This window comes from Pinus tabuliformis, chromosome 3_2, assembly GCF_031772625.1.
Source record: "Pinus tabuliformis cultivar Carrire ecotype Pingquan chromosome 3_2, CPIR1, whole genome shotgun sequence".
NCBI lineage: Eukaryota > Viridiplantae > Streptophyta > Pinopsida > Pinales > Pinaceae > Pinus > Pinus tabuliformis.
The window spans coordinates 921,085,105-921,109,762 of NC_142302.1; the positions used below are offsets into that span (position 1 = coordinate 921,085,105).

A 24,658-nucleotide genomic window follows, 5' to 3' on the forward strand; every position below is an offset into this window, starting at 1 on the left:
TCACCTTACCCAGTGAAATTTCCAATCTAACAAGTATCTGAGAGCCTTTATTGAGAAAGGCCATGACCCAGAAAATTGAAACAAAACAACCTAATATTAAATAAAATAGCTCATTATTATTTTTTTAAAATGATAATAACGAGAATTGTTGATTTTTAAAATGACACATTTTTAAAAACCAACAAGAAGCACAATTGATATGCAAAGATTATATGACTTCTAAACGTGCTTGAAATCTTTATTCCACTCAAAAAACCTTTTAATACCATTTAGTAAGTTTTGTATCAAATTTCTTAAATAAACAATTATAGACATAATATATAGAAGGGTAATCCATTTCTATCTAAATTAGTAGGGGAGGAGCTCTTACTAATTAGGTAAGAATAAACTTGGGCCCTAAAAATAAATCTCTTGAGACATAATGTGGAGCTTCAACATATGAAACAAAACACTAAAATAAGAAGACAACATTGTTTGATTGATCTTCGAAGATAAAAATTATTAGTAACTTGTCATTAACTTCCATATGAGTAGAAACATCTTTGAACAAAACACTAATCATTATTATAAAGTTTCTTCAAATCTTAAATCTTATATTTTAGATTCAATAAAGTCTATCCTTAAAGTAAATATGATCACGGTAAAATTTTCTCCAAATATTAAGTATATTGTATCCTAGCATTTAAAAAAAAAAACTTTATTTAATCCTATCAAAATGTTATTCAAAATCTATCAATATTAAAGCAACATTGTAATCAAAATTCTTCACCTAATACATTTCCTCTTAACTAGGAATGAGAGTTCCTAAAAGAATAATATCATAAAAACAAAGCCACTTTGACAGAAAATAATCACCAAGGGTTACACATTTAAAATTTGTTAGAAACATTAACTAATCCACCATATGGCTTGGGAGTATATCTATTAAGACTAAGACCTCTAGTCAAAGCGCCACCAAATATAGCCTCTTCCTAGAATTTCAATATATCCTCTTTGGTAGAATACAAAATTTTTATAAGATGACATGACGCAACGTAATGGCTATACAATTCACAGTGATTTATGATTTGGCTTTAGAACAAATTTATAAAATCTGTACTACCAAATATAGCCTCTTCATAAAATTCTACCAGACCATTTATAATTAGAACAAAATTAGTTCGATAAACCCCTGAGGAATACCATCGACACCAGGAAATTTCCTTTCTTTGAAACCAAAATTTCCCTAATAACCTGCTCCCTCTTCCAGAGAAAGAGAGTCAAACAAGGTCTTCAAATCAAAAGGCTATCATTTGGAAGAAAGCGACTCTAGAAGTTAGACAAATGTTGCCACTTTTTTGGTTTTTTTTTACAGAATCGGGAAATACTAATATTATAACATTGTTAATTAAATTGTGTTTTCAAATTTCGAAATGAATAGATTCAACAACCTGCAACTATAATTTTCCCAATTTCTAACTAAATTTCAAATAAAATCAAGTGAAAATTCAACCTAAGAAAAGGGGCAAAATACCTCTTTAGACTACAACCTATTTTATCTTGAGAGTTAGTGAATAATTCCTCATCTCAAAAGATTGCATAAACCCCCTTTAGTGCTCATCCTTACGCACTAAGCCAAACTCTTACTCTGCACCCATTTCAAATATCCAGGTGATGTGTCCTTAAATTGGCTTTAACTCCATAGTGGTGGCTGTCCTCGAATTCCAATTATCAGGGTTATTTTGCAAACTATACACCATATAAAACGAATTATTTTCGCTCTATGCGTTATGTATAGGGCAATGATTATTTCTGAGAAATGTCCAGTAAAAGTTCTGGTATCATTATGAAAAAGTTCATATTAGGTGTCTCCGTCAATTAAAATAAATTTATAACTGATTTATGTCTCTATTCAGGGTCTTGTTAAAGAAATCAAGTTTAGATAACAGTGATCTATAATAATTAGTGTGTTTGGGAGCATCTTGAAGTACCATTTTATCCTTTTTCTGTAATCTATGCAAAAATATTTTACTTTTAATTTCCTCTAGATTTTTTTGAGTGGAAAAATAGTGCTAATAAAGCTTTTGCCTAAAGTTAACTTGTTCATCAATGGACAGCTCAGAACTCTCACTGACATGCTTATGATTGTAATTGTGCTTTCACAACTTTTTCAGAATATACACCCCCTATTCACCACTTCTAAGCAGAAGGTCACTAAATTGAATTGTGCTAAAGGTAAATAAAAGGAAGCGAGTTCAAAAGACATTTGTTTGAAATATTTTCCACCATTAAAGGATGGTGTAAACAATCCACCCATAAGAATATTCAGCCTTATTTATGTGAATAATGCATTAGCATTGCCTCAAACTCATGAAGAAAATTCACAACATAACGACTTTAATTTAATCTTAGTTTTAAGGTTCTCACCTCTAGTGGATGGAAAATTTGTTAGAACCATTTACTTTGAGAGTTTAGAATTCTATCATATCTTAAGAGCTTGGAACAATTAGATGAATCCTATAGAAAATGAGGCTTCCAAACACATTATGTCAATGCTAGAAGGGGGTGGGTTTTGACTGCAATAAAGTGGCCAAGCTAATACAAGAATTGTAGTTATAGTTGGACTTGAGATATTTCTTCCCACGGTCTTTGAAGAAGATTACCAAATCAACCGCCATCTAAATCATTCCAATCCTGCCACAAATATGTTGCCAACGAAAAGACATAAGCTCATTCTTGCACTACTCAGTATATTTGAAATAACATGTAGCTGTTATTTTTATCAACTCGACTCTGAGTTTAAAGAACAGACACTTTGATGTAATTTTGCCAACATATAGTCTGGAAGGCTTTCTGTCAACTAGAGGTCCCATCTGAAGAGCCAACATAAGATAATTAGGATGATACACAATGTCAATGTAGATGAAGATGGTTGAAATAACATCCTACCTTCTGACAGCCTCAGTGAATAGCTTCAATTCATCAAGGGTTCCATATGTATCATACATATCATCCAGAACAGTATTCAAGCAGGCTACTTTCGAAAAGAGGAATCTGCATTTGGCATATTCGACAACTTCAAAGATGCCGATAGGCATTTCTACTCTGGAGCACTGAATTCTCTATTGCCAATTTAGAGAATGTTCTGTATGGATAGGAGGAGCATTTTTATGTTATTGTAGATTTGTCTTAATTGTCAGATTCCAAGATATTTTTGGAATCTGGAATAAATACAAGTTTAGCATGAACAAAAATAATTCTAAAATCTGCCATGGATATAAGTTTAGCATGAACAGGAATAATTATGGAATTGTATAGACAGGAATGAGGTCAATTTTTGACCTCATTCCTTTCCCTGCCATTCCAGAATCTTTCAGAAAAATATACATACTATACCCCTGGGGATTTGAACTTCTACCCTTTTGTAAAGAAACACAATCCATAGTACCCACCTGGAGTTACACTGTACCGATGCAGTAGAAGAAGTCGAAATCCCAAAGCAGTGATCTCAAGATCTGCAACGGGCTTCAGACTTTCGTTCCAATGCCTGTATGCAGGACATGTCATAAATGTTACGTTGAAGGATTTTTCAGAGAAAATGGGGCAGGGAAGGATAGTGAAATTAAAAATTTTATGATACCTGTAAAACACAATCGAGAATTTCCTTGATTTCCTTTTCAAAGTGTCTATCGATTCCAAGGCGTACAATATTATCCACCATTAAGAGGCCTTCCAGCAGATCCACAGGATACAGGAAGGGAACTGCAGTATGCGTAGTTAATTTAATTTATTGAATTTTAAAAAGTAAAGCAAGGATAGGGCCAAGATGCAAACAACATGAAACCTCCATACATAACAAAACTGCCCAACTTAGTGAGCACGCTGTCCAATAATTCAAGGCATTGATGTCTCCAATGTGCATGAAGACGCAGGCAGTAGAAGCAGGTGAGCCTGAGAAAGACCCATCTTGGCTTTGAACATCAACTATTGTTTCCCAGTCGACCATATCTTGTATGCCCTCCAAAGATGACAACAATGTTCCGCCATGAATTTCGTCCTTGGAGAGGCTGCAACATTCATTTATTAGAATTTGCATAACATTAAGTAATATGGTCTAATTCGGTTGTTGAATTGACAATATGTTAATTTGAATTCACATACTTGGCTAGTTTCTCCTGCCCTTTCATCTGGAGCATACGCACATAAGGCAAGTCGTAGGGAAGTCCGAGGTGCAGAGATTGGGCTTCTCTTATCAAGGAAGGAAAGATGATCTCAAAGTCTGTTACACGACTATCCTGATCGCTTTCATCCTTATCAAGGAAGGAAGGAAAGATTGCGTTTTATCGCTTTCATCCTTATCAAGGAAGGAAGGAAAGATTGCGTTTTATGAATTCAAAGCCTGTATATACAGATCAATGGCAATTGTCATTACAATTAATGACAATTACATGATCACGAGGTTATTGCAAGTTCTATATCCACAAAAATGGCTTTAGAGAAATATATCCACAACAATTGTTCAAAAATTGCTCTCTTGATGCAAGGAAATGAAATTTGAAGGATCAAAATTTTAGTAAATATTTTTTTAAGAAAAAACATGAAAAATTAACCTGATTACTAATATTAACCCTACATGATGACAATGATAAAAAATTTTAAAAACAACTCTCAAATCCCAATTTTAATTCTTGCCCTGCTCGACTCACACATCCCAACTTTCCATTTAAGGAGAATTAAAAAACAACTCTCAAATCCCAATTTCAGTTCTTACCATGCTCTACTTGCACATGCCCAACTTTCCATTTAAGGAGCGCAAGAACACAGGAAAGAGTGGCAAGCAGGCGGTCGAACAGGAGGAAGTGCGACTCAGTTCCCCCTGAACCATCTTTTAACTTGTTTTTCAAAATCCAATCAACTGTTTGGGAAAATTGCGGTCGAGAAGAACCATCAATGGCAGGCACCCTAGCTACCCATGCTATGTCATAAGCAGATGGGATGATCACTAAAGCATCTCCTTCACCTGTAAGCATCAGCTTAATCTCACTAATAAGTGTCTCCGCGCGTTCTGCATAGCAAGAATCCTGTTCAATTAACACAGTTAGTGATAATTATCGAAAGTGATATAAATACTTGATCTGATGAGAAGAAAGAATAGATTTACTCACAGTGTAAGGGGATTGAAGAGATTGCACAAAATCGCAATCCCAGACATTTGGATGAGGATTGGACGTCCTCCTGATCACGCTGCTGCTGCTGCTACCTGTCGACAGAGTAGAAGAAGCAACAGAAGCGCTAGCCATTACAGCAAATATTAGCTATACGCACTGCAATGGAATTTGGCAAACAAATTTTGCTTGCTTGATTGGCTTGCTTAGTAGACAACTGAGTCACCTGCTGGTATTATGTAGGTATATATAGTGGCCTACGTCGATGGAAGGAAGCTCAGGCAGGGAATGTGATGAGTTGAGTTGAGTGACTTCCAAATTGTGCATATGCTAAATAAATTGTTGCATGTGAGTCAAATTATTTTGCCCCACACACCAGGCAGGCATCGAAAAGCACGCAAAAATACTTGCACTTCTCATTTCAGCTTGCCAAGGACGCTTTCGCGACAATTCCTGGACTTTGTAAGGATGCTTTCTTGGGAAGCCAAAACCGTGCAAATCCGTGCAAATGGTTTACGTGATGAATGGCTTCGGCCCATCTCAACACCATACTGTGTTTTTCTGGGGAAATCATTGAAATAATGAGTGCTAAAACCTCAACCATAACAGCGAGTGCCATAACTGCTCTCCAGGAAACATCATCCTCGCAGAGAATCAATGCAGATATAATCTGGCTTTGCAGAGAAGGGCGAATGAAGGAGGCAATAGGAATCCTGAATTTTCCAGATCACCGAGGCATTCAACTAGAACCTGTTACCTATAATTCTTTATTACAGCTATGTACTGGAAACAAGGCTCTCTGAGAGGGAAAACGAGTCTACACCCACATGCTTTCGAGCGTCTTTGAGCCTAATATTTTCTTTAGTACGAAACTCGTGAACCTATATGCCATGTGCGACAGTCTGCCGGATGAACGCTTACTGTTTGACAAAATTCCAACGAGAAATATCTTTTATTGGAATGCAATGCTGAGAGGATATATGAGAAATGGAATGTTTCAAGAAACCCTAGGACTTTACTATCAAATTCGATGGGAAGGTGTGCGGTTAACTGGTACAATTTCCATAGAGTCACCTCATTCCCAAACTCTAACAAGAATATACAACCCACATTCAATTGTTAGGGTTTTCGTGGTAAATTTTGATTGATTTGCTCATTCAAGGGTTCCAATAGTTTTCTGGATTTAAGAATTTTGGGTATTTGTTTTAGATAAGTAAATTTTCATTTTGGGCCATGGAATTGCCGAGAGTTCAGTACTAATTCTGAGAAAAGACCGCATTAACGAAGAGGGTTGGTATACTTACAAGCACTCGAAGGTTTTCACGAGGTATCGCAAGAGAGGCTCCTGAAACTTCATGCTGGTTAGTATCTGTTGCTCTTAATTATTATCAACCATTTCCCTGTTGTAGTTCAATGAATTATCTCTGCCCTTAGATGCCAGAGAGAGAGGGACGCGTGGATGTCGAAACTGAATAGAAAAACTACACTACTAAAACCGCAAATAATCCGATGGAAGACGACAGTTCAATCGTCTAACACGGGATTTGATGGTGCAGAAAGGTACACCTGGCATATTAGAAAGTTCTTTTTATAGAGTAATGCTTTACGGTGTAAATATTATACTAGGAGATATTTGTAATCACAACATGTGGAATACAAGTAATTAATAGCATAAGGTAGGAAAACATCCAAGAATGGAAAAATGTAGGAAATAAATTGTGTGAAGCAGTACATGTGTAGAAGAAGTGCTCAATGGAATGAAGGTTGACGCATGAAGTGTGTGGAGGTGAGAATGGATGCGGACACATGGAATTATGGATACAGGGAAGGGGAACTATTGTGTGGCAAAAGTATGTGTAGAGTTAAAAACTATGCAAGGCATTTGTGGAGCTAAAGACTATGTGGAAGCAAACTATGTGCGAAGGTAAAAGGGTAAGCACTATTTGACTCATCCCACAATATTGCAAAAGCATGAAGAAGTTATAATATTTTTTTTTTTTGTTTTACTTGATTTTCTCTTACACCAAATATATTTGAAAATGTTAACACATATTATGAACTCTATGCTTGCAAAACAAACATGAAGCCAAAATTATTAAAATCACATTAATTATTGAATTGGAAGAATTTTTAAAATTTGTTATATTTCACCCATAAATATTTCTAATGGTACTTATATAAAAAGTATGTGTAAAGTCAACAATGAGAGTCTCCCTCATTTGCTAATGTCTATAAGAATATGTTATAAGTCTCACTTCTTGAAAAATCTTACTAACTCTAAACTTGGTGAAAGTAAGGGATGTGCGGATTAAGGAATATGCAAAGTTAAATACTAGGTATCTTGGTTCCACTTTTCCTCTTTTTACCTCATTTGCATATGTTTAAACAATTATTTTTCTTCAAAAAAGACACATTAAAACACACAATAATTCACTATTTTATTTCTTATTTTTAGTAATTAGCAAGTTAAAATATTGAAATTGTGGATTTTGTCAAATATTTTAGAAATAAATGCATTTTCGTAATTCTTTATTGGTAGAACTAGTCATAGACATTTTCAAGAAAAACCCAAGATGCATTGCAATACCCATATTCATGGAATAGTTTTGTTCCCCTCAGACACCAAAAAGGAAAATAAAAAACCTTTTATCAACACTCCCGTTAACATGGATACCAACAAACTAAATAATGCACCCGTTAACATGGGTGCCAACAAACTAAATAATGCACCAATAGGGATTTGACTTGAAATTTTATACATTACATGGGATCGAACTCGATATCGCACTTTTTAAGGATCAAATTTCCTATGTTTAGAAGGTATATCACTATGTTGTTTCTCTAGGAAAGGGATCATAACTCCTTTCTTTATATTTTAGTTTGTACAAATAACAATAAAAAATAGAAGAAATTGACCAGTGTATACAAGAAAATTTTAACTAAGCCCCGTACAATTTTATTTTCCTTAATATATCACTGTGTTTAATCTAAATTTTAAATTATAGTAGTTTTGTTTACATATGCCAAGTTTGGAGAGACCCCGTGATTTCAACATATGCATTGTTATCTTTATGTGAGTTCTTATGTATAGATTTCTCTATTTCCATTGTATATATTTTTGCTTTAGAAATATTTTAAATTATTTTTAGCTCCTTATTAGATGTTAGTTATTTATGTCTTCATTGAAATTTTATATCTTTCGATTAGTCATATATTCGTTTTATCTCAAGCTTGAATCTTCCTTCTACTAACAATTTGAAGTGGCCACTTGAGTATTATTACTAATGTTATCCAATCATAGTGTTGTGATAATGTGTTGTGCCATGCCTTTCTACTTCTAGAACCATAGTGGATGCTAGCTAGAAGATTCAATTTTGATTGCACATTTTCCATTTTTCTTAGTTAAATAGTGTACGAATGTTCATTAAATCTCCTTTTAGTCATTAACTATAGATTAAACACAATACTTTTGCATCAACCATTTACCCATAAAAGTAATGAAATATTGTAACCTCTACCAATGAAGTTGTATAAACTCAGCTTTTATTATTAAGCCTTATTTATTTTAAATTTTTTCATTTCTAAATTAGAATTTATGTTTGTAGAAAATTGATAGTTACATTGCAGTAGTCTAATTTTTAGGAATATATTTTGCATTTATTTTCATTATAGTATTTGATTTAAAATTCATTTTCAACTCTAGCATATTTAAATATTGGTACCAATATTTAAGTGACACCTTAGGCAAAAATCTAAACTAAATATTCACATATGGTGATTGTACTTCACCATCTTACTAACCCGGTTGTTAAATTAGTATCTCAACTTATGCAAATAGGATTGCTAACACTACATCAACATCATTAACCTCAAACCACCACATCATGATTCATATCATCTAGCATGTAATACTTTAGGTTTATTTCGACCTTCCTATGATTTTTCCTACCCTACTAGCATATAGATCTACATTTTTCATAGAAACATATTTCAATTCAAGTATGGAATTCTCTAAATTCTACAAAAATGACCTCCATATATCTCGATTATGTCAACAAATATGAATAATCCAAGTAAGTAGTGGAAATTAATTACTTCCAAGAGTTTAGATACTTAGGTTATTTATATTCAATCATATGTTGCAGAAATATGTGTTAACTGACAAAAAAATGTTATTTGTTGTATTTTGATTATAACCCGCATCCTCCCACATTTACCCACTCTAACTAGTTTGCACAGGTAAACATGACCTGAGGGACACTATTGTTATCACCTGGATTAGACCTCAGGCTGAAGGAAGGCAATGCCAGGGTAACCACAAACAACGCTTAGCTAAGTAGCTAGCCCTACTAGGCCGGGAGAGGGCTCTCTCTGTAAAGATCTTAGCCAAGATGATTGGATCAGGAAAATGATTTTAGGCTAGGTATAGTAGCACGAAGTTTTGATTGGATTTTGAAAGAGGTTTTACCAATTTAGGAGGAGCTGGACAGTTTAGGTCTAGGGAATTAGGTCAAAATTGCAGGGTGTTCAATGGGGCAAGGTAGACATAAAGTTTAGCACTTTAGGGCTTGATGAGGTGAGATGTTTAAGACTGGTGAGAAGCTAAGAAGAGCATGTGAAAACCATGGATCCTTCCTAGACTACAGAAAACATGAAATGGTGAATGTTTTCCCAAAGCAAAGCACTGATGTAATGAATTCTTCCTATCAACTTGAAAGCATTCACTTAGAAGCAATTAAATGATTAATGAAAGTATAAAAAACACATTAACATATGATCACAAAAGAAGAAATTATACTAAAACTCCATACCACATGGATCCCATTAAAAATAGCTACAATTCTTGTTAATCTCCTGCTGAACTGCTACGAAATGGTGTACAATCAAGGTCTGAGCATCCAATTGAGTCCAACCCTCTACAATGAGAAAGAAGAAGATGATATAGGCATTGTTTCAACCTCCTCCCATCCTCAGGGGTCGAATCCCTAAGATGAGGAGCTAATCTAACCAACACTGAACAAGAAACAAGAATATAGACATCTCAACAACTTGCCTCTAAAAGTGAAAAACTAATTCATTTGAGCTCAAATTGAATTCTAATGTAATGAATCTACTCTCTATTACTATTTATTTATCATATCTACATGCCACTTCATCATTTACAATGGTAAAACATCCTCCATGAGGTAAAATCCATGAACACAGTCAAAAAAATGGAAAAATAGCCATTGTGTGCAAAACTTGCTCTATGCGCAGTGCCACTGGCCCAATGCACTCGCCACTTTCAGGTCCGTTTTGGAGGCCTTCCCGGCATCTAAATTGAGCCCAATATAGCTCATTGGAAATTTACTCAAGTCTACTTTCCAAAACACCTGGAATTTCTACATTTGAAGCTCATTTGACCCCTAAAATCTTGATTCTCCCAAGACTGCTTCTGTGTGTCTAAAAAGTGGTAGAATGGTCATTTTTAGGGTGTTTTTTGACCTTTTGGTGGACCTGTACTGCACCAAAAACCTAGAAAATACATAGGGTGCATGTCCTCATTGCCTTGAATCCAAAAATTCAAACGATTTATCCATTGGGTTCCCCTAGGAAAAGCGGAGTGCCAATGGTGCTACGCGTTTAGGCAGTTTTCCTATGTGTTGAATTTCAAAATTTGCAAATGACAAAAATTCCTCCAAACTTCCCTAAAATTGGTGAGCAGCACCACCATCAAGCATCTTGATGAGCCATGGAAGCTTCAGCAAGCAACCTAAGCCTATCATCCTCCTTTTTGCCTTTCAGAGCCCGCATTAGCCTAGCTTTCATCTTTTTGACCCTCATGTTGCAAATCTTGTTTCGGGTCCTGTAATGGTAGGCCATGTGCCTGATCATCTGATTGTCTCTATTGGCCTTCTACAATAGCTTCTCAAGGTGAAAATTGACTCTCTCAAGCCAAGTCTCTCTATCATCTTCAATCTCCTTCTCAATAGGAGTCAAAGTGACTTGTGCCTCTTTGTCACTTTGTCATTTTGCCTTGAGAAGTTCTAGCTCCATGAGGACTTTCTTGTCACTCAATTGCTTGTTTTCTTGTTCCAAATATGTGATGACATACTTGGCTCTCTCCAAATTGTCCATCAATGCTTGGACTTGAGCCTCCTTTTCCCATATGATGATGTCCTTTATTTTTTCTTCATCCTGAGCCTCTAATTCAATTGTTTCCATGCCATGATCAGTATAATGCTGCTCCGACTCATCATTCTCTGCCAAATCAAAGTCTCTTTCTTCCTCCTCACATCAAAAATTTCCTCTCGAGTCTTTTCTTTTCCTTTATGTAGCTTCTGCACCTATACCTGCTATGTTGATGAAGAAAGGAAAGCCCCTTCCACATCCTGTGGAGCAAGCATTTTCCTATGGGTTGATGAAGAAGGCAAGGTCCCTTCCACATCCCGTGGAGAAAACACTTGCCTATCGGCTGCAAATAATCTCCTTGTGCCCCTCTGATATGTCATGAAGGTCTCGGGCACCTTAGTAGCTCTAGTCTGTTAGGCTTCCTCATCCGTTTTCACTTGAGAACTGTTAGAAGGTCCCCCTGCTTCTTGAGACATTGGTGGAGGAATTTGAGGACCCCTGAAGATGTCATGAGCAATAAATGTCTCCCAAGAGATGTTGATGAGACTAATATGATGAAGCACAATCATCTTGATCAGGGAATAATGATAGAGACTGCTCATTTACTGAGGGTATGGCTATTTCTGCACAAAATGAGCCATCTTCTAAATATTCCTGAATAAGAAATAAGGGAGGTTTAACATCTTCACCCTGGTAAAATGCATGTGGAGCCTGATGTGATAGGTGTATAGCATGGAAAATTTTCCCTCACAAGTGAAATATTTCATGATGATTTTCATCATGGGGACATACTTGTTTTCAAGGAATCTAAAGGGAAAAAGTCTTTTCACCTCTTTTCTATACCGGGGTTTGATATAAGGCTCATAGTAGTGTTCATCTAGGTCATGTGCCTTGTACCACTTCTCCCATATATTCAAAATCCTGGTGGCATTTGCAATAATGGAGGGTGAGACGGTCTGCAATAATGGAGGGTGAGACAGTGAATGTTACCCCAAACAAGAGTCACCTTGTTATCCTAAAGATGAGCTACAAAAAGTCTGGTGAGCTCAGGGTGGTGTTGAAATCTCTCTACCTACTCACAGAACTCATAGAAGCGAAGATATCTGAAACAAGTGACAAGCAACTGAGAGGCCTGCAATTCTCTAAGGTTTGATGCTTCCTCTCTCATAATTCTACCTCCCTTGTGTGGTTTTCTCTGATGCCTAGCTCTATTTGATGAAGTGTCATTGCCTATGTTTTCCTCCTCCTCATAGTCTCAGTCCTCTTTGTCCATGTTTGCAAGGCTTAAGGTTGTATGAAGGGAATGAGTGAAAGGTTCTTAGGAGTGAGGGGATGGGAGATGAGCTTATGGGGTAGAAAATGAATGAGGGAGTAGGAATGATAAAAATAAGAGGGAGGGCTTGGTTTGTTTGTGATATTGTCCTTAGGGAAGAGGGATAAATGGATAAAGGGATAGAGAAAGAGTTTAGAGTTGTAGTGATAGGTGATAGGAGGAACAATGGGGGTTTAGGGTTTTAGGCATAATTAGGGGCAAATTTAGGGTTTCATATTCACCATGGGGGATGATGTTTAAAAGTTTGAAATGCAAACCAAAACTGTAGTGAGGGAGGTCAACTTACTTGAAAGGAAGGTAAGAGAGAGAAATTTTGAAGTTTCTTGAAGTTTTGAGGGCTTTCTGGCCCTTCTACTCAACATGCAACACCGGTGCCCAGACATGCATCACCACCCTTTAACGCACAACACAGTGTATTTTTACACCGCGGAAAACTCTAGACGTGCAGCGCTGAACCTGAACACACAGAGCCAAGTTCTCAATGCGCAGCACCAACCCTGCCTGCTTGAAACACACAGCGCCAGTCTGCCTACACACAGCGCCACTCCGCCATTTCTTCAGATGCATAGCGCCACCCTCCAGAAGCGCAGTGTCAACTCTCCTTCACCAAAAACTCACTCAACCTTTCCTCTTCTCCTCACTTTTTGACTTCTTGCTTGCCAAATGAGAATGATGAACTTGAAAATGAAATGTGAGACCTTATGTAGGAGTAAATTTTTATTTTTCACTTGAAAAACCCACTTTCTAATTTTTGTTGACCTTCTTCAAAACTATGTTTTTAATGCCTTTTCTTCTTGGTTTTTTTAGGTGGATAATGCTCAATTTGAATTTATTTTTGCAGTGTCTCTTTGTCTTGTAGCAAGGAGAGATTCTTTGGTGCAGCTGGGATCATTTATTACATAAAGTGACTTAAAATTACATAAGAAATACAAATTAACACAAAATATTCTATTTTCACCTCAAAAGCATGTTTTTGACGTGAAAATTACATTAGGTTAAAAGATAATGATATAGTGACTATGACCCACAAGCCATCATGCTTGACTTATTTATCATCCTCGTACCCTTGCTGACCTTTATTTACACTTTTAAATCATGCTCTTGACCTTGGAAATGAAACCCTAAGACATAATGAAAACCCTAATGAAAACATGCCCTATGACCTAATGAAAGTATGATTGCAAATTGACCATGAAACCATAACTGAAGACAACCTGAAGAAGGGTCAACAAGTAAACTCTATGAGGAAAAAAATAGATTTTCTGAAGAGAAGATAACCATTAGTGGATCAGTTTGACATGACCTAATGAAATGATGTAAAAATTTCAGTATGGGACCCCTAAAATGAAAATGCAAAGAGAAAGTTTGATCCCTGATGGAAGTATGCAGATACCGACACTAACATTGGCCTTATTGGGGATGGAAGCTCCTTGGAGGTGTCAAGAACACCATAGACCAAGTGCCTCATCCATTGGGCAATACGGTCAAACTAACAAAAAGTGAAAAATGACTCAATACAATCTGAAAACTACCTCACAATAGACTCTAAAGTTGACTATAAACCAAATCAACCAAACTTGACACTAATCATCCAAAATTTGTAGCCTTCACTTCGAGAGACAATGCTTTTGGTAACTTTACAAGATTGGTCTTGTCAGCTGTTCCGAGATTTACATCTTTGACTCTTTTGTCCGTAGGAACTAAAGTCAGTTTTCTTTCCACATTATCTTGATCAAAAAGCTCCTCTAAAGGTATAAGACCTCTAGGAATAATATTATGCTTCAGCTATAAAACCTCCATCTAATTTACCTCAATCTCTTGTTCATTAGAATCACAAACATCATCAATGGGAGAATTCTTAAACTTTCGTTCATTCTGCAAAAAGGCATTAATTTCATTATGATCCCAAAAAACTTGTCAATACCTCAAATTATCAGGAACAATAGGCCTATGTTTAACATGAATTTCAAATTTGTTGCTAGAATTCATTGGAATCTTCAAACTGCTAGCCGTAGTGGCAAGTGAATCTACAATGATGTTTTGAGTCCAGGGTACTATTGTCAAGGTATATTCTGGAGACATCCTCAACATATCTAGAACAACATTTTTGTAGGCTCTCATCCGCGGATGCTTTGCTTGATATTCTCTTTTTACTTGTTTAATCACCAGCTCTGAATCACCATAAATAGAAATCCCTTTCACATTCAGTTTCTTCAAAATTTTAATACCTGTAATCAAAGCCTCATACTCCGCTTCATTATTAGAGTAATCAAAAGCAAACTTGTAGGAACATACTCTAACATTACTTGGGACTTTGGCAGGCTGGAAAGCAGGGCTTCGAATCCAAATTCCAATACCAGCACCATCCTTACCCACAGCGCCATCAAAGTCCACGCTCCAAAGGCTGGCTTCATCTTCTAGATGTTGAAATTCTATTTCCTTCTCTACCTTACCTTTGTTGATTACTTCATTTTTCTACTCTTCATTGACCCTTTGCTACTGTGTAGGCTGCTATGTAGGTGGCTCAGAAGAACTTGCTATTTTTTCTTTTTCTTGATTAAGAACTGCTCTAAAAGTCTCAGAAATTTCTGGTACATCATCTACTTCTACAAGCTGAATATCTACATCATTCAATCCACTATCAACATACAAAACAAAGGACTCTAAATCAGTATGTACATCGTTTATCGGATCATTCACAGGCTTCTCTTTACTAGTGATCATGTATTTAATTTTCTTTTCCCGGTACAACTTCCTCAATCAGCCGAAAACAAGAATGGTAGCATAAGAGAAGTTAAATTGTAAAGTGCCTTTGAGTTTAGCACCCCATGATCTAGATAAGAGCACACCAAATCAAGGCGGTATATCAGCAACTACCACATCCATCAAGACATTTTTGGCTAGGATTTGATATAAAGAAACCACCAAATCTTTGATGAGACCAATGCAGGGAACTCTAGCAGAGTCAAAGGAGTACAAATCATGATATTTCTGGGTGATATCCAGGCCTAACATTTCCATAATAGCTTTATGCATCAAATTGTGGGAATCTCTGGAATCTAACATAGCATTATGGAGAATATACTCATGCAGTCTAACACTCAGATAAAATGGAGGGACTTTACTATCTTCAGGCTGACCTTCTATGGCTGGACCAAAAATGAGTTCAAGATGATCATCCTCGACATTCACCATGTATGATAAAGGATCTATTTGCAATATTCTAGATACATTGTGTTTATAATTTCTATTCTTAACAAGCTCAGTCAAAGTAATGGACACTTTTAGTTTAGCAATTTCACTTTTGAATTTAAAGGATGAAACTTTTTCTACCTCTTTGACAACAATGTCCTTCTTATCTGCTTGCTCTTTCATTGCACTATCTTTTTGTTGATTGTGCTTCTCGTTTGCAATGATACTTGTTGATGGTACCTTGCTGGTATTCGGATCAGCTAGCTCTTTCCCTTTCTTATAAATGTTTGAGGAATCATTCTTGGATTGCACATCTTTTTTGTTCTGAATGGGATTGACCGATACATCTCTACTCCTTAAATAATACTGCCTCTGTTGTGCAGTCAAAGAATTCATATAACCACGCTGATAATCATCAGATTCAGCCTCCAAAACCACATCATTTGCTAAGATGTAATCCTCATCCCTTTGAATGTCTGGAACTTATGCTTATTCTTCATATTTTGTCAAAAATATGGGCATACCATCAGCAGTGAAAAAGTGATTTGCTTCAATTACTGAATTGTCCTCATCTTCTTCTTCCATTCCCTGTACATAATTCTGCTATAAGGGATTTTTGATTTGTTGTTGTTGTGTTGGTTTCTCTGGTGCTTTCTGTTCTCTCTGCTTGATTCAGAATTGGGGCTACTGATGTCCTCTAAAATTTGGATTCTGGATTGGTGGTTCAGGTCTATCTATGATGGTTAACTGGTCAACCATCCTCTCCACTATTCAAATCAATGTATCCATGTTTACTTCTGAAGTAGATGCTTCTTCTTTTATGGTCACTCTTTTCTCATATCTCATTCTTACTCTTTTGGCCAGAAAATTTTCTTCTACAGTCACAGCATTGTCTTGCATGTCTTCTAGTGTGGTAGGATCACGTTCTCGCAACTGATATGCCATATTATCATTGAAACCGTCTGGAAACTTGAGCAAAGCCAATCCCTCCGGCGGTTTGATGTTTATGAGAATAGCATTTTTTATAGACATATTTGGGCATTGCAACCCCAAACTCATATGTCCATAAACTAAGGGCTCCTTAAGTCCCTAAAAGTGTTTTTTCATACCCTAAAGGATCATGGTCAACTGATTACATCATTTCCTAGAAGTTCCACCTGAAAGACTACTTAGAACTAGACAAAACTGGACCATACAGACTGCTCCATAGGCAAGGTGTGATGCATACTAACTGCCTAACTAGCCAGGTGTGATGCATACTGAAATGGCATTCTGTGGGGTGCGATGAATGAGAATAGAAAAATGGCAGAGATAGTTTGCAAGGTGGATGATCATGGAATCTTCCAGAAACTTCTCCTGTGACACTTGCCTCTCTGAATTCGCCCAGGGATGAGTAAGAGATCATTGAAATCTCCAAGTGGAACCAAGAACTATCAGTGGAATGACACTAATCAAAAACCCAGAGCTGACTCAAACCCTTGCAAGACATCTATATATGGATCTCTCATTTGAGAGATCTGGAGGCTGGAATTTGTATTTTGTAAGGAAGTGTTGTTGGTTTGTTGGTGAGAAGAGACATTGCATTGTTGAGTGATTTGCTTGTTCATGAGGTGAAGAGGGATTCTACAACTGGGAGGATGATGCTGGATCAGACAGCTGGGCTGTAATCCTCTATTACATTACTATTAATAAAGTTCTTTGAGTTTTCCTCCATATAATCGTGTATTTGTGAATCTTATTGTTTATGAATGCAATTGTATGGTCAATGTGTTTCTGATTCCACATTGTTTATGGTGTTTTAGATAGAGATGCTTTGATAGTTTGCTGTTACTTTGACTCTACAAGTACTCTTTGAAGTGGGACAAGTAGGAGAGGAGTGGCAAATCCTATCAAGGAATGGAGAAATCAAGCTAGGATCAAAGCGGAAGATCCAAGTTGGTCCTCTTTTCTTCTCTTCCATCTATCACACTTAAAGGAACTCTTGAAAATCCTTCATTGTTTGTTTCTAAGATAGCTACCCATCTTAGTGGGACTAGTAGTTCGAATTGACACTAGTTTTCCCTAAAACAAAATGGTGACTCTGTTGGGGAATGAATAGTTTGTTTTGTTTATTTATTGGTTGCTTTATAAACTACAGACGGAGCCTGAAGTTAGCCAGCTAGCCTTCGAAACGCCTTTGCTATGCAATTACGAAGTAGATAAGCGCTGCTTCAATCAATCTCCAGGTTAGTTTAGGAACTGAACATCTGACTTACAAAGCATCCTAAGTGCACTTGTGGTAGCTCAGAACCTCATCAAATCTTACCCTTATGCTTTGTTTTTACTGTTCATCATTACTCAGCTTAAATCACTGAAATTAGCTACAAATTTTTAGCAAAAATCAAACTCAGTTTTGCTCCTTGGCCCATCGCACTATCTGTAACTGTGCAACCTAGATGCATCGCACCTCCCGTGTGTTGCAGGTGAGATGCATCCTCATTTCCCTGTGTTGCAGGTGCAATGATTGAGTGATACTATTTTTCTTCTTTGAAATTTGGTTTTTCTCCTTGTTTTCAACTTTATTGAGTAGTTTTGCTGTACATGATTACTACCTTCTTGCTGTAACCTTCTTCGTTCACATTATTTTAGCCTCCATCAGTTAGGAATTGTAAATGTTTTTGTGTATTTGTCAATCAGTTACAGTCTTCCTTTGTCGAAAGTAGCCTAATCGAACTGTCGTTTTTGATGCAAGTGTCATATTTGTCATTCTGAATCAAAAGAGGAGTGTCGTAAAGTCTTCTTCTTCTAGATAGTTGATTGTACTTTTGTCATTGTACTTGATTTGAAATTATTAGTATTTGAAGTGTCGAAAACAATTTTCAATTCGAAATCGAAAAGTGTCGTCTTAGTCTTCCTTTCATTTTGAAAATAAAATTGTTAGTACTATCGCTTTGAAAGAAAATAGTTCAGATCTGTACTTAGCTTTCTTTTTTGGCATTCACACATTAAGAAAGCGGAAAACAAATACATGCATGTGCATCTGCATTTTGAGTGCATGCGAAATTTGATTTAGGAAAGTGCATTTAGTGTGTGCTCTTTGCTCTCTGCTGAAAGAAAATCATAATCTTCTTTCCTTTGTAGCTAGGATTTTCATTGCTAAAAGAACATAAGCGACTATTTATCATTTTAGATTGCATATTTAGGAATTTCACATCTATGTCACACGGTGAACCTTGAAAGACAAACTTCTAAGCAAGATCGACTCTAAAATAAACCTCAATGAACATAAAAATGCTTTGGAACCTAATGCAACACATCTAGAAGTCTAGGCTAGAGACGTGTTCCGACGTCGTAAAACTTGGTAACTATCGTTTTCATTGAAGGTTGGGTGATTCCTCTTCTTTGATACGACAAGTGCTAGTACGGACTTGTGCTCCCCGTACCATTAAGTATATATTGGGAGACCACAATAGGTTGATATCCTTTATCCTTAGGAAGCCGTGTCTACCGCCCTATCGATCGTAATGCACTGAACACAGCATTCGAGAAGATTGATCGTCGTACATAAGTCCTTGGTAATTTCTCTATCATTTATCACCAAAGTGTATTTTGCAGTTTTACGATCGGTTTGGTAAACCCTCTGTCTAGACTTCCAGAGCAGTCACTTTCATTCCTTTTTGACTCCTTAAAAGAAAAGGTCCATCTGAGCACTTGTCACTTCAGGCTCATTAAAAATCGAAGGTGACTAGAGTCACCTTTGGCTTTTTCTTGACTCTTAAAAATTGAAAAAGCAAGTTGCGTCAAAGTGTCTTAAAATTTATTTTAATCGAAATAACATCCCCATTCTTTTGTTGATCTAAGGTTGAGATAATGGAGTCTACCAATCAAGGAATCCCTCTTGGAGGGAATCCTAGTCCTTTCTCCTCTTGGGGAGATATTGGTTCTCAATGTATGGCTACATTGTACCTTCCAGGAATCACAATTGGCCTGCCAGTATGGTTTTTCTCGACCTTTGTCATTCAAAACACTGTAATTCCCGAACAATCTAATCAGTAACCAAATGATACTAAAGTTACCCCTTCTCCTTCTACTTCATTTATTTCTCCTTCCGTTTCTTCCTCTTCGCTTGGTGAAACTAGTGACACTAAAAACCAAGTAGCTGAGAAGAAAAATAAAGGGAAGGAGAAGAAGAAGAAGCCAGCTAAACAAGGGAACGACCAGACATCATCTGGTGAAAATCCGCACACTAAAGTTTCCAAACCAAAAACTCCATGCGTAATTTGCAGGGAGAGACATTACCATCGAGATTTCCCTTGCATCCCACAGATCTTGAGAGAATGGTCTCCCTGTTTGCACCATTCAGTGTCATCAACCTCTGACAATCAGATTGACAGCACACCATCAACTAGTGAAAATGAAGTCAATAAACAGAAAGGAAAAGTCAAAGTTCCATGTCGGTTATGTTAAGGTGATCATACTCTTCACCGTTGTCCTTTTCTAGACGAAGCCAAAAGCATTTTGGATAACCATCCTGCTTCACCGCAGCAACTTCCACCTGGATACAAAAAACTCTTACCAAGTCCTTCACTAGTTGAAAACCCGATTGACATAACTCAATTGTCGATCGAATCACCTATCAGTGAAAGTGAACCTTCTGAGTCCTTACCAGACCAAATTCAACTGGTTGAGATGGCAGTCGACCCAGTCTTGCCTTCAGAAAATCCACCTTCAGATGATATAGTTCCCAAAGAGAATGAGAACGACACAGTTCAAATTCTTTTTGTCGATACAGAGTCTAATGAACTTGGGGGCAATCCGTCGATTCCTTCACAACAGGAAGAAACCCCCCCAGTTCATGAAACTTTTCTGGACATTTATCTGATACCTCCTTCGAGCAGTCCAGTCATTTTCTTTGACTGGAATTAACTTGCAAAACCTCGCTTTCCATCTAATGTACCATTCCGAATCATAGTACAAGTTTACAAAATGATCGTGTCTGCCACTATCATAGATGAAGGGACTTCGGTGAGTATCCTTTCCTCAATTTCTTGGAAAGCGCTTGGTTCGCCATTGCTTTTGCCTGAAAAACAAAATTTGTCAGGCTTCAACAAAGGGACGAGTTGACCATTAGGCATCCTTCTGAAGTTGCCTATAAATTTGAAGAAGAAAACCATTCATTTGAACGTGATGGTAGTCCAAGGTCCACTAGATTACAATCTACTCCTTGGATGTGACTATATATATAGCATGGAAGCTATTGTTTCCACATTCTTCCGAGTGATGTGTTTTCCACATGAAGGTAGACTGGTGCAACTTGTCGACCAACTTTCATTTCCTGGTTCAAACACAGTTATGAATCAACCCTAATCCCTAAATGGTGTCTTCGCTTCAACAATGTCTCTTCAACCTTCATTCCATCCACCTAATTACAACGAGTAGTTTGGTGAGTGTGGTGAAGTTTAGGGGGCATGCACCCTAGTCTGCTTCGGCAGGCGAACCCAGAGGAAAAGAGAGATTTTCTTGAAAGGTCATAATACTTGGACCGAATAACATTCTCGTATAGGTTATGTAATCAGTCTGACACGATTATTTCCTTTGTACGACTGTGAATGGAAGCTCACGGCATTCACCTTCATATGTTATGTGATTGGAAGCTCTCAACAATCACCTTTGTCTATTTCGACGGACAAAGTAAGGGAAGAGTTTTTGTCTCCTGATGAAAACAATCCTGCCTAACCATAGGAACTTCTATTTGGTAACCTAGAAACTCTCCTTTTACTGAAAGACCTGGAGGCATGCAAACCTTTGGATGCAAGTGAAAAGTGACCTTTCATTTTCTTAGTTTGTAGGTTCTCAACCCTTTAACCTCATAGCTCGGTTGTTTCTAGCTTGCATAAAAAGGTCATGAGCACATGTTATAGTAGTGTTCAAGCTCATTAAAAAATAAATCCACCAAGAGACATTATCAAAAGACTGGCAAGAGCAATGTTCTCGCAAGGTTCAAGCTTGTTAAAAAATCAACCTGCACTGAGCACATGTTGGCACAAGGTTCAAGCTCATTAAAAAATAAATCTTCCTTAGTTAAATAACCTTTGTGATCGCTTTGCTATCAGCCTTTTTGAACTTTGGTTGTGTTCCTTCCATCACCTCCATTCGTTTGGCCAACCATACACTTCCACTTGATTGTTTACCCTTTTGAGGAACATCTGTGACAAGCGATTCTTATTGCCACCCCCTTCACACTGCCATGCTTTGAGAAGTTGCAAACTTACCTGGAACCAGCCGCCACCTAGAAATACCACTCGTTCCTCAAAAATGAGTCTCTTTTAAACTCTTTTTAGACTCATTAAAAATAAAAATATTGTCGAGCTATTGGCCTTTCTAGCTCGTTAAAGTAAGGGGAATGCCATCCCTCTCATATATTTTAATCTTTTTGGACTTGAGGGATTATTAAACAAAAATATCGAGCGCTTGTCTTTGTTGGCTCGTTAAAACTATCGAAAAGTCATCCCTTTCGTATTATTTTATATTTTTTTGGACATAAGGGATTATACCACGAAAAAGGACTATTGGAGTCTCCTTTTTGTCCCTTTTCAAACTCTCTAAACATGAAAAGGACCAAGTTATCTTTTTCGTTAAACTCGTAAAAACAATAGCAACAAACTTTTCCACCCATACAAGAACGAGTCTCACTGACGCTAGGCTTGCTAAACACAAAACGACAGGTTTGCTCGAAGGGCAAATTATAGACCAAGCATATGTTATCCTCCTCAAGCTTGTCAAAAATAAAGAGGTATTGATCAGCAATGACTGGGGAAAAATGGGAAGAGAGCTTGAAGAACTCTATTGGTAGCAGGTCGCTCTTGAACATGACACTTTCACTCCATCATCGTCATTGAGTTAGGTTGGGTTTTTTCGTTCACCATCACCATTGATCCACCATGCCATCCATGGGGTTAACGCTACCAGTCCATATCAGTGTTGCCAATATGTTCAAGAGAATTCATTCAAAGAATTCACCACTAGCAAACGCCTCATCCACTGCATTACATCCACTCTTCATTTTTCATGGCCGCCATTCCTGAACCTTATATCATTAGATCGTTTTCACCTCCACAAAAATCATTTGCTCCGTTTCGCGTCGTAGATGTGGGATACATTAAGGCCCTCCTACAATAGGTCACTTCTTGTTGATGTCAGCTCATTATCCAGGAAGTTGACTTAGAAACAACCCTTTCAGTACTTTGAAGCTTGCATTCCTCAATGGCAAGTTTCTCACTTCCGGCGACAGGTTTACATCAATGACCTTCGACCGAAAGACTTTGTGTGGTGTTCAACATCAGCTCATATATTCACACCACGTGAATTGTACTGTAGTACCTTGAGGGTCATCATCATTATCGGTGACTCCTCTCGTGTTTGTTAACATGTTACATCATTGGTTGGTAATCAGGCGATGCCTTTCCATGTTCGACTTCAGAACATCTTTTCACATGGATCGACTGTACATGGGGCAAAGATTGGGCGAGTTTTGAAGACCCCGGATCTAGTTTCATCCATCCGAGCTGCGATATATTTAGGAAAATAAAGACATCAATTGTACACAGAAGCTGCATAGATAGTCATCTAAGCTAGGGAAGATGACTCTTCATGCGAAGAATCACCAATCTGCAACAGCAGACGATTGTCTGTCCTATGTACATGAAAATGAATTTATAAAGCTGAGCATGGGAATGCCCGCCTCAGCTAAATCATGAAAACAATATGATGATGATGTATTGTATTGTATCTTATATAGGTCATCTTCCAATACAAATACCTCGGATCCTCATGAATAAAGCATTTCACCCGACATCAGAAGATTTACGACCTCATGCTTTAGGGGGCAGCTGTTATAGACATATTTGGGCACAGCAACCCCAAACTCATATGTCCATAAACTAAGGGCTCCTTAAGTCCCTAAAAGTGTTGTTTCATACCCTAAAGGATCATGGTCAACTGATTACATCATTTCCTAGAAGCTCCACCTGAAAGACTACTCAAAACTGGCCAAAACTGGACCATACAGACGGATCCATGGGCAAGGTGCAATGCATACTGACTGCCTAACTGGCCAGGTGTGATGCATACTGACTGCCTAACTGGCCAGGTGCGATGAATACTAAAATGGCCTTCTGTGTGGTGCACTGAGTGAGAATAGACAAATGGCAGAGATAGTTTGCAACATGGATTATCATGGAATCTTCCAGAAACTTCTCCTGTGACACTTGCCTCTTTGAATTTGCTCGGGGATGAGTAAGAGATCATTGAAATCTCCAAGTGGAGCCAAGAACTATTAGTGGAATGACACTAATCAAAAAACCAGAGCTGACTCACACCCTTGCAAGACATCTATAAATGGATCCCTCATCTGAGAGATTTGGAGGCTGGAATTTTGTATTTTGTAAGGAAGTGTTGTTGGTTTCTTGGTGAGAAGAGACATTGCATTGTTGGGTGATTTGCTTGTTCATGAGGTGAAGAGGGCTTCTACAACTGGGAGGATGATGATGGATCAGATAACTGGGTTGTAATCCTCTCTTACATTACTATTAATAAAGTTCTTTGAGTTTTCCTCCATATAATCGTGTATTTGTGAATCTTATTGTTTATGAATGCAATTGTATGGTCAATGTGTTTCTGATTCCACATTGTTTATGGTGTTTTAGATAGAGATGCTTTGATAGTTTGTTGTTACTTTGACTCTACAGGTACTCTTTGAAGCGGGACAAGTAGGAGAGGAGTGGAAAATTCTATCAAGGAAAGGAGAAATCAAGCTAGGATCAAAGCGGAAGATCCAGGTTGGTCCTCTTTTCTTCTCTTCCATCTATCACACTTAAAGGAACTCTTGAAAAGCTTTCAT

General features: G+C 37.3%; 1 protein-coding gene across 3 annotated transcripts; it reads right to left on the minus strand.

Annotated features, from left to right (window-relative positions):
* Nucleotides 1-2,427: 2,427 nt before the first annotated feature.
* On the minus strand, nt 2,428-6,724 carry LOC149183628 (alpha-bisabolene synthase-like). 3 transcript variants are annotated; one of them, XM_089418773.1, is made up of 5 exons: nt 4,141-4,334; nt 3,832-4,046; nt 3,620-3,741; nt 3,432-3,526; nt 2,431-3,124 (listed from the first exon to the last, which is right to left on the minus strand). In XM_089418773.1, exons 1-4 carry the CDS (start codon nt 4,173-4,175, stop codon nt 3,488-3,490), a joined length of 411 nt encoding a protein of 136 aa, XP_089274899.1. In that variant the 5' UTR covers nt 4,176-4,334; the 3' UTR covers nt 2,431-3,124; nt 3,432-3,487. The 3 variants fall into 3 exon arrangements, with proteins under 3 accessions (XP_089274900.1, XP_089274899.1, XP_089274898.1); XM_089418774.1 differs by having other exon boundaries at nt 2,428-3,526; XM_089418772.1 differs by lacking the exons at nt 2,431-3,124; nt 3,432-3,526; nt 3,620-3,741 and adding exons at nt 4,751-5,060; nt 5,145-6,724 and having other exon boundaries at nt 3,897-4,046; nt 4,141-4,378.
* Nucleotides 6,725-24,658: the final 17,934 nt, after the last annotated feature.

What these genes read in the sequence shown, in the direction of transcription:
- LOC149183628 (XM_089418772.1), bottom strand. Translation starts at nt 5,279, where the DNA reads ATGGCTAGCGCTTCTGTTGCTTCTTCTACTCTGTCGACAGGTAGCAGC. An exon ending in CTCTTCAATCCCCTTACACT is followed by an intron (nt 5,061 to 5,144) that starts GTGAGTAAATCT and finishes TTAATTGAACAG; the next exon opens with GATTCTTGCTATGCAGAACG. An exon ending in GCATGTGCAAGTAGAGCATG is followed by an intron (nt 4,379 to 4,750) that starts GTAAGAACTGAA and finishes CTGTATATACAG; the next exon opens with GCTTTGAATTCATAAAACGC.